General features: G+C 37.5%; 1 protein-coding gene across 6 annotated transcripts in view; it reads right to left on the bottom strand.

Moving 5' to 3' along the window:
- Spata5 (spermatogenesis associated 5) overlaps window positions 1-19,010 on the bottom strand; it is a 371,863-nt gene that overhangs the window by 133,098 nt on the left and 219,755 nt on the right. For 5 of the 6 annotated variants that reach the window (XM_048812010.1, XM_048812011.1, XM_048812012.1 and 2 more), the window contains one exon: window positions 15,605-15,731. The exons of the other annotated variant lie outside the window; for it this stretch is intronic. In XM_048812010.1, the coding sequence (XP_048667967.1) occupies window positions 15,605-15,731 (127 nt within the window). The remainder of the gene's footprint in view (window positions 1-15,604; window positions 15,732-19,010) is intronic. 6 annotated transcript variants of the gene reach the window in all.

Here is a 19,010-nt window from a genome sequence, read left to right as displayed (position 1 = left end):
AATTTATAACTTTTATAACGTTTGTAATAAGCACACATTAAATTATCTGGGATTCCAATTATCTGGGAATCTTGTTAAAATACAAAATACTCTGATCATCAGTCTTTTTCAGATATTTACTAGAATCACAAAAATCTAACTCTATATCAGACCCATAGTTGAGTTATATTAAGCATATTAAGGTTTGCGAAAGGGAGAAAATATTTGTAAAGCACAATATCAATAAGGTGTTAATATCCGAAATATATAAGGAACTCACACCCTAACAGCAATATAAAACAAACAAAAAAATAAATAACAAAATGTACAAGGGACCCAAATAGATGTTTTTCTAAGGGAGACATGAATGGGCAACAGATAGGTAAAGAAGTGTTCAACATCATTCGTCATCAGGAAAATGCAAATCAGAACTACCAGGAGATGCCAACTCACACCTATTAGGATGGCTAATATCAAAAAGTCATTAGTGCACAGCTGTTATGCCAGATACTTGAGAGGCTGAGGCAAGAGGATGACAAATTTGAACTCAGCCTTTTCAACTCAGACCAACCCTATATAACAAAAAAGAAAGACTGGAGATGTAACTCAGTGGTACAAAAAGAGACAAATTTAAATGACAAAAGGGGGGGGTGTAGCCATAGCTCAGTGGTATAGCAATAGAGTGGGTTTGATCCTCAGTACTACATAAAAATAAGTAAAGATACTGTGTCCAACTACAACTAAAAAAATGTTTTTAAAAATGACAAAAAAAAAAAAAAAGGAAATGTTGGCAAGATTATACTGCTGATGGGACTGTAAATTGGTATACCCATTATGAAAAACAGAATAAAAGCTCCTCAAAAAAAATAAAAATATAAGTAATATATGATTCAGCAATTCCACTTCTGGGTACACAACCAAAGTAAAAGAAATCAGTAAGTTAAAGAGATCTCTGCATTCCATGTTCACTAAAGAATTATTCACAACAACTTAGATATGGAACAATCTTAAGTGTCCACTGACAACTGAATGAATAAAGAAGATGAAATACACATACACATACAGGAATACTATTCAACCTTAAAAAAAAAAAAAAGAGAATTCTGCCTTTTCTGGCAACATGGATGAACCTTGAAGACATTATGCAAAGTGAAATAAGCCAGATACAGAAAGCTAAAAAAACTATTTGATCTTACCTCAGCCACTTAGCAAGGTACTGAGCAACTAAGTGAGGTCCTTCTCAAAATAAAAAACAAAAAGGGATAGGGATGTAGTTCAGTGGTAAAATGCCCCTGGGTTCAATATGGGGTACAAAAAAAAAAAGATTGAGATGAGAAAGTAATAATTACTACTAAATTTATTCTGACACTTACCCTGTGTCATTACTATCAAAGATTTACAGCAAAATATCAGGAAGGTGATTTTTCCCCCCAGACATAACGGATATTTTTTTTTTCCCCAACTAAATGCATTTCTAAACTCAATGCATGCAAAGTTTAAAAGGGGAAAAAAAGGAAGGAAGGAAAAGCAAATGTAGACCTGTCACTTTTTTAAAAATTATATTCTTAAAAGGTTTAAGGTGTCATTTGTGGAACAGGAAAAGATTCCCTTCAACAGCATTCCAGCACATTTCCTTTGCTGCCTGCTAGCATAAAATATTCTACCTGTCCTAATATGAAGGGAGAAGTATACCAAGGCGGTTTTCCAGAATCTTCTCACTGTGAACAGGAAACGCAGTCGTACTATTAGAATACGTTAAACCCTGCTTAGTGTGAACTGTGTTTCTTCTTACATAAATGCTGGGTGAGCCTTCAGGAGGATGAAGTGCTGATGAGACTATCTAGATGTTTGCAGCTTGCCAGAGGAAAGTTCTAGAAGAAATGCTAGATAAAACTGTAAGCATTTGCCAAACTACATTTTAGATAGTGTTATGTTACAGAAGCCTCTAAATAAAAAACTAATTTTTCCCAAATTCACAGAATAAGAATATTCTATGAAAGTTAATTTAGAAGAAATACTGTTTAAAGATAGAAAAAAAATTTCTATGTAAATTGGCCAAATACTTTTTTTAAAAAAAACATCTTATGATACTGATGGCCAATTTTTTTAGCATAAAAAGGAAAAAAAAAAAAAAACTATTTACCTTACACAACTAAACACAATTTAACACAACTGCTTAAATCTATCAACAAGAGGAGTTTTGAAATTTGTTTGCAAATGGATTTTAAAGTATAACCAGTGTCCTCAGTAGAGGAATTAACAGAAATAAAATTTCAAATATTCATAAAGATAGCATAATGAACTTTGGTTTGACTGCCCCCTGCTGATGTGAAATTTTTACAAATATAATTGCTGACTTCATAAATGTGGGGATATTATAATTTTAAAAAAACGGCTTCTACTCAGATATTGGCTTTATTATTGACTCCCCAAGAAGATTAAATATCTAAATCTTTGCCTTATTTTCAGTCAATGGACAGAAGTTCATGGAATATCATTCAAGAATTATCCAACATGATTTGATCTCTCTGCTCTCAAGATACTTACAAATTCCCTGATGGAGAAGAAAAGTCTACAGAGATGAACTCTTAGAGAGGCTCAGGAACCGAGCTAAGTGGTACAGAAAAGCAGTGGCCAGAGAAGAGAGAGAGAGCCAAATTAGTAAAAGGTGAAAAATAAGAACAAAAACCCCCAAAGGACCTCACGGGAAAGGGTCTTAAGACTGATGGCTGAGGACAGGTAACTGAATGGTCTTAGATGAAGGCAGCAGAGATAAAGGAAGCCAAACTGGAGGAAAAGAAAGAAGGGAGCACCAAGAAAGTGTGTCACTTCCAGAGGACACAGAATACCCTGCTAAGGGGATGTGGAAGGCAACTTCAGCAAATCAAAAAGCTGGAACCAAGAGTTGGACTTGTGAGGAAGTAACAGGGAGCTCTTGAGGACCTTAGCAGAGCAATCACAATAGACAGACACTCTTCTGGAAAGAGTGCTATGAAATGAACAGCAATAGGACTGAGGCAGAAAGAAAAAACAGACACTTTTTTAATTAAAAAAAAAAAGACTTATTGACTGAGTGGATTCAGATTTTTTTTCCACTTGTATCATATGAAGTAACTGTTAAATTCAACTAAAATTACAGAGTCAGACACTGTTAGCAGAATAAAAAGTTGTACAGTCATTAGAGCTAAAGGATACGAAGCTTCAAGGCGTAGGGAGTCAACAATTCTGAAATTGTGGAATTCAAGACAGTAAGAAAACATTTAATTTTGTTTGACAATCCTTGGTACCTTCACAATTTCACTTTTAATATCGATGAAGAGCTAAAAATGTTAAAAACTTACATGAGCTGCAGACGCTAACTAGAATGGTTCACTTAGGGAGGAAAGAGTAGAGGAGAGAAGAGGAAAAGAAGAACTAACGGGGCTGAGCTGTACTCAGTAAGATGGGGACACAGGAGGAACTTCATGGGAAATGGTCTCAATTATCTCTGTAAATCAGTTTTCAAGCTCATTTCTCAAAGAAGAATGATAAATCAGAATTGGGGAGGAAGGGCTTGGAAAATATTTGATACCACTTTTTCTACTGGGAGTCAGGTTCCTTCTGGAGATGTACAGTCCCCAGGGATGGCTGGCTTCCTGCAGCCAAGACTTCTCATTTTATTATACCTGACTGGCAAAATCTATGTGCTGTTTCACAGAAGACGCCCAAGGTGACCAGGCTGCTGTGAACACTGCCTCCGACACTGATGAGTGTCTAGTCTTCCCAACCCTGCTCACCTGCAACAACTGTTCAGACCACACCCATGTGCCTCCCAGAGGTGGCAAGGAAGACTCCAGGAATGTGACAGACCTCCTGGTGATGGTTTCAAAGTCACCACACAAAACCACAGACATTTGTCACTTTTTGCAAAAGGATTTCTGTTCAGGGGCTGGGGTTGTGGCTCAGTGGTAAAGCACTTACCTAGCAGGGGCAAGGCCCTGGGTTTGATCCTCAGCACTACATAAAATAAAGGTATTATGTCCAACTACAACTAAAAATAAATAAATATTAAAAAAAGAATTTCTTTTCAATGAAAAACTTGAAGATGGAATTCAATTAATTCAATTACTTTACTTATAAAGTAAATCATGTGGAATGCTTCTGGCCCAACTTGTATCATATGATATCAATTTTAAAAACTGAATCTTCTAGTAAATAAGTTTTGTCTTAAAATTCACATTCATGAAGTGAAATTAAATATTAGGATATACACAGGTCCAGTAAGGACTTACTATGCTTAACAAAGAACATATCAGCTGTTTGGGGCTAGGGCCTCATCTTCATACTAAATAGTCCAAACATTACAAGGAGATCATGTGAGACATTAACAGTGATTCTTCCTAGAAAAGATGAAAGGCAGCCAGGAACCCACAGCATCTGCAGGAGAAGCAGAGGTGCTAAAGGGCTGCACTGACGACCTGTCTGACCCGACTGACCACGCTCTCCCAGGCACACAGGCAGCAGCAGAAACATTCTTCTCCTTTTACAATGAAAAGGATTATGTAATGTTATTGAATAAAATTTCATAAAAACGGAATTAACCACTGTGTTCTTCTTTGAATCTGGTCTTCTAGTCTTACATGAATACCTTTTTATAACAATAGTTATAAAAAATTTTAGATATTTTAAACATTTTTTTCAGTTAAAAAAAGTCCATTTTTCACTTTCACACTGTAATAGAATAGATTTTTGAGACATTTTTTCCCCTCTAGGGAAAAAAAAACCTCAAAAATCTTCTCCTGAAAAAATAAAAGGTCAATTTTCAGAAAGTAAAATATACATGATAAAATAATATGGGTAATTTTACACTGAGGAATGAATGCAAAGCAGAATTTAATCTACACATATGTAGGACACATCTGGATAAAGAGTAAGAGCAGACTTGAAACACTATTGGCAGCCAGGCTCATGGGCTCATGCCAGGAATCCCAGAGACTATGGAGGCTAAGGCAGGAGGATTGCAAGTTTGAGGCCAGCCTTACCAACTTAGCAATGTCTTAAGCAACTTAAGATACTTCTCAAAATAAAAAACATAAAAAGAGGTTGGGATGTACCTCAGTGGTACATCTAGGGTTGTAAGCACCCCGGGGTTCAATTCTCTGTACCAAAAGGAACAAAAAAAAGGGAAGAAATAAGAGGAAAAAAAAGAAAGAAAAGAAAAACACTATTCACAACCTAAAAGATATGGCCAAATTAATAGCTCTAAATTCTACCTTTAATATTAAAGAAGACTGATACAAATGTAGAGAGAGAGACCTATGTATAAGAAGTATAGTTATCACTACAACATCAAAAATCTTTCTTCCTGTTATTGTCCTTCATTAGTTATGAACTGCATTAGACATCAGAAATGGCCGAGGGGCAAAGTTAAAAGGAATATGCTATCTGGAGCCACTGTATGCTCACATCAAAACATCCTGAGGAAACGTTTTAAATCTGCACTTGAGAAGCACAAGGGTGATGTGCAATCATCAATGCAGCAGCAGAAGGACAAGAAACAAAGGACAAATGGGCATCTGGGACAGTGCCATGGGCCCTGGATCAGGGATGATGAAAGTCAAAGCTGCCTGTAAAGTTTGGTAAACATCACCTTGAATATCACTCATCCTTTAGTAACTTAAAAGGAAAGGTTCATTGTACAAAAAAGTCTTGGGAATTTGATTCAACCAAACAACCTATTTGAATATTAAGATGACAGAATAAAATTTCTTGACCCTGATAGCAGAACAGTTTCCACGCACCAAGCCTCAGTACTGATGCAGGCTACGTACCTAGAGGCACCACACACAAGCAAAGTAAGGTATGCTACAGTTCATTCGTGTCAGTTTAATTTTTACTGGTTAATAGTAAAGAATAGGGCTGGGGTTGTGGCTCAGTGGTACAGCACTTGCCTCACATGTGTGAGGCACTGGGTTCAATTCTCAGCACCGCATATAAATAAAATAAATAAATAAATGTCCATTGACAACTAAAAAAAATTTTTTTAAATAGTAATGAACAAAATGATGTCATCAGTACACTAAAGCTTTTTTGTTAGTATATGAGTAATGCTTTTGTTAGAATTCCTCAGTATTTTTCAATAAAGGCAAGACAAAAGAGGTCAAAAAAGATAAAGGCAGATCAGAAACTACAGAATTTTTTTTTTTCTTTTTGGTACTGGGGATTGAACTCAGGGGCACTCAACCACTGAGCCACATCCCCAGCCTTACTTTGTATTTTATTGACAGACAGGGTTTCTGTGAGTTGCTAAGCACCTTGCCATTGTTGAGGCTGGCTTTGAACTCCTTCTGCCTCAGCCTCTGGAGCCCCTGTGATTACAGGCATGCGCTACCAGTGGTTCCTGGCCAGAAAGTATGGGAACTATGCTAACAACTCACTGCAGAAATTCAAATGTTATGAATGACAGCGGTGATTAATTTTGCAGGGCTTCACCCATTTTTCCCTTGACCAGTCCTTGCAACAGTTAACACAAAACTGAAATGGTGGTCAAGGTTGATGACAAGTTCTATGAGTTCGGAAAAAATGAGAATTACTGGTCACTCAAAGGAACAGCCTGTAATTAGAGTCTCAAAACATAATATTATCTAAATTGAGCCTTCATCATTATAATTTGGTCTAAAGCTCTGTAAGCCTCAGTACATCTAGCTTATCAATTCTGATAGGAAATGCTACAATTTTCAAGAATAAGCAAGGTGGAAAATGAAAGCCAAATGAGTAAAAAGGGACCCACATGCATACTATCCCATTTTATCTTAATTTTTGATATTTGAGTAGAGGAAGCTAGGCAGGAAGAGAGAAAGCCATTACTTCCTAGACCCTTCAGCCATGGCATGCTAAATACCCTGGCTAACATCATCCCAGTCACGGCCTTCCCCCTTATCTCTTCTTTGCTTCCTCCTTCTGGGTGTATGCCAAGAGTCAGTTGAGTCTGTTTCTATACTACATCTTTTCTTTCTTCTCTTTCATTCAATTAGCATTTACTAATAAGCATTTAGTATAACAGGGTGACTCATCAGTTACAAAATATTGACAAAAATCCTCAAATCAAAAATTCTAGGTTAAAAAATACTCAATAATACTGGGCACACTTGTAATCCCAAGCAACTTGGGAGCCTAAAGCAGGAGGATCGCAAGTTCAAGGCCAGCCTCAGCATCTTAGTGAGTCCTAAGGAATTTGGTGAGAACCTTCTCAAAATAGTAATAATAATAATAATAATAATAATAATAATAATAATAATAATAATAATACTGAAGATGTAGTCCACTGGCAAAGGATCTCTGGGTTCAACCCCCAGTACTAAAAAACAAAGCAAAAAAAAATATTAAATGTTATATAAGTAAATAATGTATAAATCAATAAAATGACTATTAAAAGAACATTATTATTTCTAAGAAAACAAAGATAAATACTTAGGAAAGACTTAATATAGATGGATAACTAAAATAACACGTAAATTGGTATGGTATGAGCCAAACAGTTTTAAAAGAATGAGAACATTCAGAGTGTAAAGTATTTTAATTTCTGACTCTATAGAAGCAAAACACTGAAATCAATACAATGTGGTTTAGATAAGAGATAATATCTAACTCCAATGAACAGACTATTCTCAAAGAAAATCGTTTGCCTTAAAACAAACCACAAATTAATGTATGTTTATATTTTAATTTAAAAGTAAAATATTTTAGTAATTCTTTATTTAACTATTAGAATTAACTACCAATTACTGGTTCCAACCTGGAGACCTTGACACATTCCAACTACTGATCAAAGTACAGAATGTGGGGAGGAAGTATGACCCCATCCAACAAAATGACAAGTGCATGTTCTCAACACAGCAATCTCACTACCCAAGCAAGCACAGAGGACGTGGGGACAAGGTTCCTCTCTGCAGCACTATCAGGGGCATGGGGAAAAGACTGACAGCAGTCCAGATGGCCATGTCACAGAGTCTAGGAATAAGTGGTTTTGAGCATGTGAAGCCTATGAGAGTGTGAGGAAGACCAGAAACTGAGGAGAAGAGGAGTCTCCAAGGCACAGAGCTAAACAGAAGAGCAAAGTGCTGAACACAGTTTCCCACATTTTGTACATTCGGGGAGGGGAGTATGTGTGTGCACACATGCATGCCACCCTTGTATTATAATAAAGCAACACTGAAAGGAGAAATAAGAGACTAATAATGAGGTGAAGGAAAGAAGGTTGATTACATAGGTGAAAGCAAGATATTACCATGCATCTTTCCATATGTCACATCGTATATATTACCTACTCAAAATATCATTTTAGCAAAATATCCCTTAAAATGAAAAAAGAAGTATGCAGAATACAGAGTTACACACTACTTTTTTCAGTGAAACTATTTTCTACACTTACAATGTCTAAGATCCTCAAATTTTGCAGGTCTCACCTCTATCTGAGATCCAATTTCTTTGATTTTTCTCTGCACTAACAATATAGCTCTGGTCGATCTCTTAATGGGAAGGGAGGGAAGACAGGGGGAGGAGGAAAAGGTGGGGCAGGATAGAGGGAGGGAAGCTAAAAAAGGTTTTGGTGAAGATAGAATGCAGACCTCCTGTCTGTCCCTCTTCACCACAGAGAAAACAAAGGTCAAGTGACTTGCTCTGATTTGACTCTGAAGTTCCATTTTTGTCACCTCTCCTCCTTTACAGAAAGCAGAACTCCTTCCCAACATGCATTCAGTTAATTAATGGAGTGTGAACAATATGACATGAAACATGGTTGTTAAAAAATAGTATCGGCTACAATTTTTCTTATACAGTAAGAATAAAAAGATCACTTACATTTCCTCTCCAATCTGATTTTGTGTCAGTACAGTGGACAGAATGTTATTAAACCTGTATAGAGGCCATGCACTCTACCGGGTATACTGAATACATAAACCATAATGGGTGCTATTGGTATGCCAGGGTCCTCACATCTCAGCCTAAATCTCTGGAAGGCAATAAACATCTTTTTTCAGTCCCTAACTCTCTTACCACTAAGTCACTAGGTGTGATTTCATTTATACCTATGTGGTTATATGGACACACTTCTCCTGAAAATTATTGTGACTAAGATGAACATGCTGCAGGTGGAGGCTCAGTAAGCCTCACAGGGGAATGAGCAGGAAAACGTGGATGTCTTACACTGGGGCTCAACAGTTATGGAGCTAAAGGGTAGACAAATCAGCAAAAATACCCCTCCAACAAGTTTAAAAACAACACCTTACTTTCCAGATGTGTACATGAGGTTTAGACATTAAATAAGTAACCCACAGTCATATGTAAAAAATGAATCCAGAGCTTCTGGCTCTTGAATATTCCGTCAAAATAATTACTTCTAGATATCGTGATTAGTTTTTAAAAATCAAATTACTTAATTCACCAATACAGAAATAATAATTCTGTACAACCCCATCTCCTAAAAGTAGACACTTTCCTTTCATATCTGTGAAGTAAAACTGGTATAAAATTCCTAAGTCCTTCTATGATAAAAGGAGGTTATTCTCCATCTCTCTGCATCATGAGATCACCAATCTGAACGGAATTTTCATGAATGTTTGTATCTATTGCACCCATAAATCCCCAAATGAGAGTCTATCCCCAATCAGTACACTCTTCCTAAAGGTTGGACTGGTGAGGATCTGGCAAGCTATTAAAAGCACCACTTTTTTTTCAGAGTGGAGAGGAGACACAAATTAACTAAGACACAAATTCTCTAAGAATTATTCCAGCACTAAAATTCTTCCTGCTCTACCCTGAACAAACGCCAGGGAGGGAAGTCTGAAAGCACAATGCCCTCTCTGCTGAGGTGGCCCTGAGCCCCAGGTAGCAGGGATAAGGCCCATGGTGGTGGGCTCCTAGAGCCTGGGAAGGGAGCAGTGTAGCAGAAGCCCTGTCTCCGAATGAGGAGAAGTATTTGCCCAAAAGAAGCATGCAATTTCCTTTGCCTTTTCTATGAAAAGTTTTTTTTTTCAATTGTCTTTTTGTAATGGCCATGTTTATTAAGGTATACTTCACATAAGGTAAAATTATTCTTTTTAATTTTTTAAGTTTCTGATTGGATACATATATACAGCCCTATAATCCCCACCAAAACCAACATATAAATTCCATTATCGCAAAAAGCTTCTTCATATCACTTTATGAAAAATTCTCTGAGGCCCACAACTCATTTCTGACCCTATAGCCCTGCTGTTCCAAAGTGTTCTATAAATGGAATCAATAAGTATACTGTCTACTAAGCCTTTTGTATCAGGCTTTTAAAATTTATCATAACATTTTTGAGATGCATTTGTATTTTGTATATATTAGTAATTTACTACTTTTATGGCTTAATAATATTTCACTGTATGCACATGACATAATTTGTTTATCCACTCATCAGGTAGTGAATATTTGGGTTGTTTAGGTGATTAAAAATAAAGCTACTATAAATACTTCTCCATAGGTCTTTGCATGGACAAATGTTTTTATTTCTCTTGGGTAAATACCTGGAATTAGGTAATAGCCCCTTTCCAATGATGTGCACTTAAAAAAAAATCATCTAAAAACACTAATGCTTGGGAAGGGTTGTGCCTAGCACAATAAGTAAAAGGCTCAAAAAAACCCCCACAGAACTCTACAAACAATACAAGACCTCTTTTACTACTGGATACATGATAAGCATATATTTAATTATAAGAATTAATTTAAATTTTTTTAAAAAATTTGTATCTTTACTTAAAAAGTAAATAAAACTACTACATTGGCTGATGGTAAACATTACTTTCCTAAGAGAGGATACATGTACGTGCAGCACTAATCCTGCACAATTCCCTGAAATCAATTTTAAAATAAACTGTACACTGAGCCTGAGTGTTTGTTTATTCACACTTCAACTATTACTTTTTAAAGCAAAGCTAGTTCCTCATCCCCTTAAGCTGCTCCTCTGAACAGAGGGGATGAGCTTTGAGGAGCGGCAGGGTCTGCACTCAGACAATGTTTCAGGTGAGCACCACCATCTTGTGTTGAGACACAGCAACTGCAATGCCAAGGCAGTCCTCAAGTAGCATGTCAAACAGCAGGAGCAACACAGGCCAAACTTCCCACGTCTGCTGGGGTGCACATGTCACCACAGCACCACAGGCTTAGTTGAGATTGTTCACATTTTATGATTATAATGTATTAAAATTTACATGTATATTTCGAATCAGATTATACGTATTGCAAAGAAAGGAACTGAACATTCTTTCATTACATGACCCTGATACTTTCGAAACACACCCTTTCAACAGACAGACAGAGACACACACACACACACAAATATGCCAGACATGAAAATGGCACTTCATTATTATTGATAATATTCTCTATGCACTTTAAAAATAGTTCCCCAAATTAGTCCAAAAATTATTTTTACTTTTTTGGCAGTTTTTTGAAATAGTTAAAAGCATATTAAATAGACCAAAATACTATAGGCTGATCAGACATCTGTGAACCAAGAAATATGTAGCTTAACAAGTTTTCCTTTTTCAAAGAGTAATAAATATTAAGTGAAAAACTCAAAGTATTCTTCAACTGTCAACTAAAGTTTTTGTTACACACCACCAGCCTTAAGGCTGATTTATGGCTTGTTCCCTGTTTTTCTGAAAATTACATGGCTACAAAGAAAAGTGACTTTTTGCACACCTGGATATTTGCTTGTTTTATGATCTGTTTGAAGAAAGGAACTTTACAAGTAAGTATGGGAAGGTAGTTGCTGAAATAAAAACCAGAAAGCAAAAACCTGCTTGGTAAACAGCATCCTTTTATGTAGCATTTGAAATCTCTTATTGTCTGTCTTTGTATAATTTGAATGATGTATCAGAGATTATTTAGAACATTTCTGATAGACACAGAAAACTAAGAGGCTAAATAATTTCTAAAAACACAATTTGTTAGTAACAGAGCTAGAATCAGAAACTGTGCTCTGCTTCTGCCTGCCTGCCTTGCTCTTCCAAGGTCTGTATCTATCTCACTGTCTCTCATTCAGGCCTTTCTACCACTTGTTGCATCTGCCATTCCTGTCCCTATTATCTCTGTCCTCTGTTACACATGTCAATCTCATTTCCTCCAGAGTCATTACCTTGATCTTGCTGTTTGTGTTATATAAGAGACCTCTTTTCTCACAAATTCATGAAACTGCAGTGGTAAAATACAGCCAAGTATCAGAAAATTACATATTTTGGCTTTTTCTTTTCTTTTCTTTCTTTTTTTTTTTTTTTTTTTGGTACTGGGGATTAAACCCAGGAGTGCTTAATTGATGAACCACATCCCCTAATCCCTTTTTATCTTTTGAGGCAGGGCCTTGCTAAGTTGCTGAGGCTGGCTTTGAACTTGTGATCCTCCTTTTTGGCATCATTTTAAAGCTGAAACAAACTAAAATAGTAGGTTTTAAATATTTAGTGCATGAGCACAAGCACAATATTCAGCTTTTCACATTATTACCTTCCATGAGTCAAACAAAAAAATAATTCTGAATCCCAAATTATTCAAGACTTCTACATAACTTCCAAAGTTTTCCTCATTTGGGAATCTTTTCCATAATGCTTCAGATCAAATTTTAAAAGTTCTACAAATTACAAGAAAATCACTACTGTAAATATAATTTGTACAATAGCTATTCTTAAGAGTCTTTTAAACTGTCAGGCTGGGATTGTGGTTCAGTAGTGGAGCGCTTGCCTAACATGCAGGAAGCACTGGGTTCAATTCTTAGCACCACATACAAAAATAAATAAAATTATTATGTTCATCTACAACTAAAAATATCTTTTTAAAAAACAGTCTATTACACTGTAGGCATAAGTTCTAAAGTACCTGAAGAGACTAAATATAAAATTATTCAACAAACTGAAACTAGGTTGAGGCCTGTTTAACACCCAACAGAGAAGACAGAATCCTTTTTTTCCCTTAATATTCAACATCAAGGGCCAGGCGTGGTGGTGCACGCTTGTAATCCCAGTCACTTGGAAAGCTGAGGCAGGAAGATCATGAGTTCAAAGGCAGCTTCATGAGGATGTGGGGAAAAGGCAGACTCATAAAGTGCTGGTGTGACTGCAAATTGGTGCAGCCACTATGAAAAGCAGTATGGAGATTCCTCAGAAAACTGAGAATAGAACCACCATTTCACACAGCTTTCCTACATCTTCGTTTTATACCCAAAGGACTTAAAATCGGCACACTATAGTGATACAGCCACAACAATGTTTATAGCAGTACAATTCACAATAGCTGAACTGTGGAACCAATCTAGGTGCTCTTCAACAGATGAATGGATAAAGAAAATGTGGTACCTAAACACAATGGAATATTAGCCTTAAATAAGAATGAAATTATGGTATTTGAGGGTAAATGGATGAAACTGGAGAATATCATGCTAAGTGAAGTAAGCCAATCCCCCCAAAAAACAAAAGCTGAATGTTTTCTCTGATAAGCAGATGCTAAGCCATAGTTGGTGAGTGGATAGGGAAGAATGAAGAAACTCTGGTTTGTGTAGAGGGGAGTGAGGGGAGAGGTGGGGCTGTGGGGATGGGAAGGACGGGGTAGAATAAGACAGACCTTATTATCCTACATACATGTTTGATTACACTACTAGAGTGAATCTGCACCATGTACAGCCACAGGAATGAGAAGCTGTGCTCTATTTGTGTAAATATCTCAAAATGCATTCTACTGTAAAATAAATTAATAATAATAATAATAAAAAGCTAGCCTCAGTGAGGTGCTAAGTAACTCAATAAGACTCTGTCTCTAAATAAAATGCAAAAAAAGGGGGGTTGGGGATGTAGCTCAGTGGTTAAATGCTCCTGAGTTCAATCCCTAATATGTATTAATTAATTAATTAAATACATAAAGAAACAAAAAGATTCAACACCAATGCACAAAATGTCAAGGATTGAACCCTTATAAACTCCAATAGCCTGGACATTTAACTATGATTGAGCATTAATAATAAATTAGTTCCCTGATGTTCTAAAGTCTCCTGATGCTTAGGAAATCCATACTAATATCAACCTAATGAGTCTACATAATCTCATTAAAGTTCAACTCTCCAGTCACGTCCTGTTACTCTTATGCAAAATGGACATTCGAGGATGCATCTTCTCTGCATTCATCTGTAAGCTGGAGGAAGGGCTAAAAGGCCTATGGAGACTACAGCAAACCACCAGAGACAACAAGTAATTACTTCACTCAGCCCAGTGTGCTACATCACAATTAATGAGTTTAACATGTAAACATGACATACCAGGAACTAGAATAATATGATTTCTGAGCTATATGTCTTACTTCCTTAGCTACAGCACCAGAATCCCCAGGAAATTTCAGCTTCAGTTTCCCCATATTATATGAAACAAATATTATCCCCCAAACTACACCAAATATGTAAAACACATGGACAACATGAGGATATCAATCTTATTCTGACAGTTCAAGAATTTTCCCCATTCTAATCTACCACCCCAAGACCATCTGCATAGAGGGATATGTGTTAACAGGCAACAGGAATGTAAAATGTGTTAGTTAATTAAAAGACCAAACATCTGGATGAAATGTAGCGAAAATTATTATAATATATATCTCTTTTGACATTAGAATAGCCTAAAAATAAATCTCTACAACTTAACATCAGCCCTATAATTCTTTTGTCAACTATTTTATTCCCATCATAGCTACTTCTGGACTATAAAAGTGATAAAAATGATTCATTTCACTACAGGAAGATGTCGTAAATGTTTATTTAAAGACTGATTTTATTCTACCAGCACTCATTGGTAGTGATTACTTGAATCTAACTAGTATGACATAACTAGAAATTTACATTAAAATAGATGGAAATGCTGAAAACATCTTTCAAAAATAAATAAAGTAGATGGAAAAAACAAAAAAACAGAATCTTAAAACTTCGATTCTCTAGAGAAATACAATGAAAATTCCATGCAAGAATGAAGGAGAAGGCACTGCAGAGTTACAAAGGAGTTTCATTAACATGGAACCATGAGCAGTTAAAAAAAATTTACACACACACACAAACACACACACGGCTTTTCTTTTTTCCTTTCCTTTAATTTAAGATACTTTACAGGACAGCAGCCTTGGACCAGCCCAGCTGCCCCCTTTTCCCATTTATGGTTACCAAGAATAAAGGAAGGCTGTGCTGGGAATGCAACACCCTGGGGCAAGGACAGGCTGCAACAGCCCAGGCTTGTTTCTAGTCCTCCTATTTGGTGTCTTCTACCAGCTTCCCCGGAATCAAACCTACAACAGGTGGCTTCTCAGGGAACAGAGACTCCATCTGCCCAGGCAGCTTCCCTGTACCCTAGGGGACTGCCTCACAATGAATCCTAGGCTTCTACTGTCCCCTGCTGCCAGTCTATAAGAAACAACAAACAAACAAAAAACTCTGCTGCACGTAGGTGAGCAGGGAACCTGTTTCACCTCCTCCAATATCCTGTAATGAAAAACTAATTACAAAGTTATCTGACCCCCTCCGCACCCTCCCCAAATCACACAAATAAAATCAATGATCTCATTCTTGACTTCAAGACATCCACAATACCTTCTTTCTTACCTTGTCTATCCTGTCAGGGCGATTAGTAGCTGCCAAAATTGTCACATCCTTTAGCTGTTCAATCCCATCCATTTCTGTTAAGAGTTGAGCTAAAACCCGGTCGGCAACATTCCCAGCACCTAAGGAACTGATTTTTTAATAACACAGTTATAAAAATCTGTTTACCTAACCCCTAACACTTGTTTTTAAAAAGATGCTTTAATCTACAAGAAAAATTATGTCCAGGGGCTGAGGCTGTGGCTCACTGGTAGAGCGCTTGCCTAGCATGTGTGAGGCCTGGGTTCGATTCTCAGCATCACATATAAGTAAATAAATACAATAAAGGTCTATACATCTAAAAAAATTTTTAAAAAAAGAAAAATTATGCATAGTTTAAAAAACAAAAGGCATGTTTAACAACTCATTACCTATCAAAAAACAATATTCAAGTAATTTCCTTTACTCCATCACTGAATGTAATTTTCTTTCCAATACTGAAATAACAGGCAATAAATGAGTATCAGCACCAGGAAGCAAGACATAAGATTATTTCAAATGATTCACCAAACACATAGATAACTATTTAAACAAAATTTACATTCTGCATAGCAAGCATACTGATAGAAATTGAGAATTTAAAAAAGATACAACTCACTCATTCCCCAAAGCATGTGAAAACAAAAATATTACACACCCATAACGAATGTGTCATTTCTGACATTTCTTGATCTATTTAAACTTTAGGGACATGTTCAAAGCACATCAGCAGGCAGGCAGCTATCTCAATCCCCATTTCAGGAAAAACAGGCAAAGAAAGCATGTTATTTTTTTCTCTTGGTTTACATATCAGGTCAATGCATTATCCTCCCTTTAATTAAATCAAATTTCTTCTGATCATCAAAAAGTTCTGAACATTATTTTTAAAGAAACTCCTACTAATGAACAAAGCCCTGATATCAAACAATCAAGATTACCAGAGTAACAATTCTCATTAGCAACAGCATGGATTTCCTAAAATCTATTCAGAGTAGTGAAATTCTGAGAGGACAATTACTGTGGAACAGCACTGTGGTGAATTATACATGCAGGTTTGTTCAGATGCACTTGGGAGGGGATGAGAGACACAGAAAGAGACACACCCCATGCCTGGGCCTTAGTGCCTGTGACTGACAGTAAGAGGAACTCAATATGACCACTGTGCTATATATTTAATAACAAGGTAATCAGGATCTCTAAATGACAGTAGACTTAATATTAAGTACAAATCTAAAAATCTGATTTAGCATATGCATAGGATAGTATTCTCTAACTCACAATAATCAAACAGACATGAGGTTTCTATACAAAACAAAATGTCAATTTACGAACTTACATGGTACTTTTCAATGTTTCAATAATATAGGACTGAAAACCAATGAACAACCTGCAAGAGGCTAATCTGCAGACAAACTGTTAATTAAACTCTACCTAAAAGCAAATCTGAACATTTTAAATAAATGGATTCTACAGAGCTTCAAACAAATCCTCCATAATAAAACTTTTCAACATGAATGTTTACCTATCAATCAGGAACAGTGAGCAAAACTCTAATAACTCCTTCGTAATTACTACACACACAAATTAAAGGCAAGGAAGGCAATAGAATATTTTTGTAGCTAAAAGGAAATAAGTTATCCAGGAACAGGAGAAACTTTAAATGTTTTACTACTATGTGAAAAAAGCCAACCTTAAAAGGCTGCATATTGCATTATTCAACTACAGGAATTTTGTAAAGGAATGTATAGGACATTCTGGAGATGGCAAAACTATAAAGACAGCAAAGGAATCAACTGCCAGGCATTCGGGAGGAGGAGTTAAATGTTAAGTGTCACTTTTTGTTAACACAGATACTCCTCTGCTTACAATGATTCTTACAGTGTTCTCATCTCTAAGACATTCATCTGATCAAAATATAATTCATACTCTTTCTGAAATTTGCTATGGAAGTGGGGAAAACTAAAAGAAAAATCCTCTTATCAATTTCCTTCTGTCTAAAATTCATTTTCGCAGGTGGTCAAAATATTCATTACTGCTTCATCAGGAAAAACCAACTCGTTGCACACATAGGTTTGCTAGTCACAGAAATTCATCTTAAAAGACAGTTACATTGGATTTGACAGGACCAGCAATGTGATCAAAAGGGTTAAAAAAACAATATGCTCATGAATTCTTAAGTTTTTTGAATACAGGAATTCAAAAGTTACATGACCATGTGCAGTGGTACATGCCTGAAACACCAGTGGCACAGGATGCTGAGGTGGGAAGGTTGCAAGTTCGAGGCTAGCCTCAGCAACTTAAGTTGCGAGACTGTCAGAACTTATTAAGAACCTGTCTCAAAACAAAAAGGTTTAGAGATTTAGCACAGTGGTACAGTGCCCCTGGGTTCAATCCCCAGTACCAAAAAAACACTCAAAAAACAAACAAACAGGATTAGGAAGATGGCGGAGAGGGGAGTGCATTGCCCCCGTGTGCTGCTTCACTGTGTGGGAGTATGACAAGTCAGGACGGCTAAAGGCTATCTTGTTAGGAATTTCCAGCAATAGTGGGGTGCTCCGGAACCTGGAGGAAGGATTTCCATCGCACGAGGATCGGCTACGGGGACTCAAACGCGAGAGGTTTGTTGCACGGAGGGTCACGCTGCTTATTCAGCAAATCGCCCCACGGCTAGAGTCTGCAGCGCGCGCTGGGAAACGAGGAGATAGCGACGCAGGAATACAGCGCTGCAGTTTCTGCCAGCCGTGCAAGCACCGTACTCAGGGCTGAACTCTGGGTTCGAGACGGGGAAGGAAGCGGTCCATCTCGGTTCTCCACACGGGTCAGACCACAGAGGAGGCCAGCGGACACCATGTTGGAAAGCTGACGTCACCATCCCTGTTTTCGACTGACCGCAGCTCATTCAGCCATAGAACAGGTAATTTCAGGCTGCCATTCGCCTGCAGCTTGCAGACAGATTGCTCGGGCTCAGTGCCTGGGTGCTGCTTAGAACCTGCTCTTATCGGAGCGAACACCGAGCGCGGGGCGGCCGAGTTCCGGCTCCCGGAACCGCCCTGGCCCAGGGCTGGGGAGCCTGCGGAGGCTGCTTCTTGGACCCTGCTCCTATCAGAGCATACACCAAGCACTAAGCGGCCGAGTTCCGGCTCCCGGAACTGAGCCCGCGGGGGCTGCTTCGTGGAGCCTACTCTTATCGGAGCATACACCAAGCACGGAGCGGCCGAGTTCCGGCTCCCGGAACTGCCCTGGCCCAGGGCTAGGAGCCTGCTTAAACTGCTTCTCGGTCCGGGTCCTGCTGAGGGCCGGTCAGGACTCACCCGTTGCTTTGGTTGCCCGGCAAGGGGAACGAAATGCTGCCATTCACATAGGATACCAACATGGCAGAGATCTGATGTCA

The sequence above is a fragment of the Marmota marmota genome, unplaced genomic scaffold (assembly GCF_001458135.2).
Source record: "Marmota marmota marmota unplaced genomic scaffold, marMar, whole genome shotgun sequence".
Taxonomy (NCBI): Eukaryota; Metazoa; Chordata; class Mammalia; order Rodentia; family Sciuridae; genus Marmota; species Marmota marmota.
Note: the sequence above shows the minus strand (reverse complement) of the source record. Positions and strands in the feature narration are given on the sequence as shown.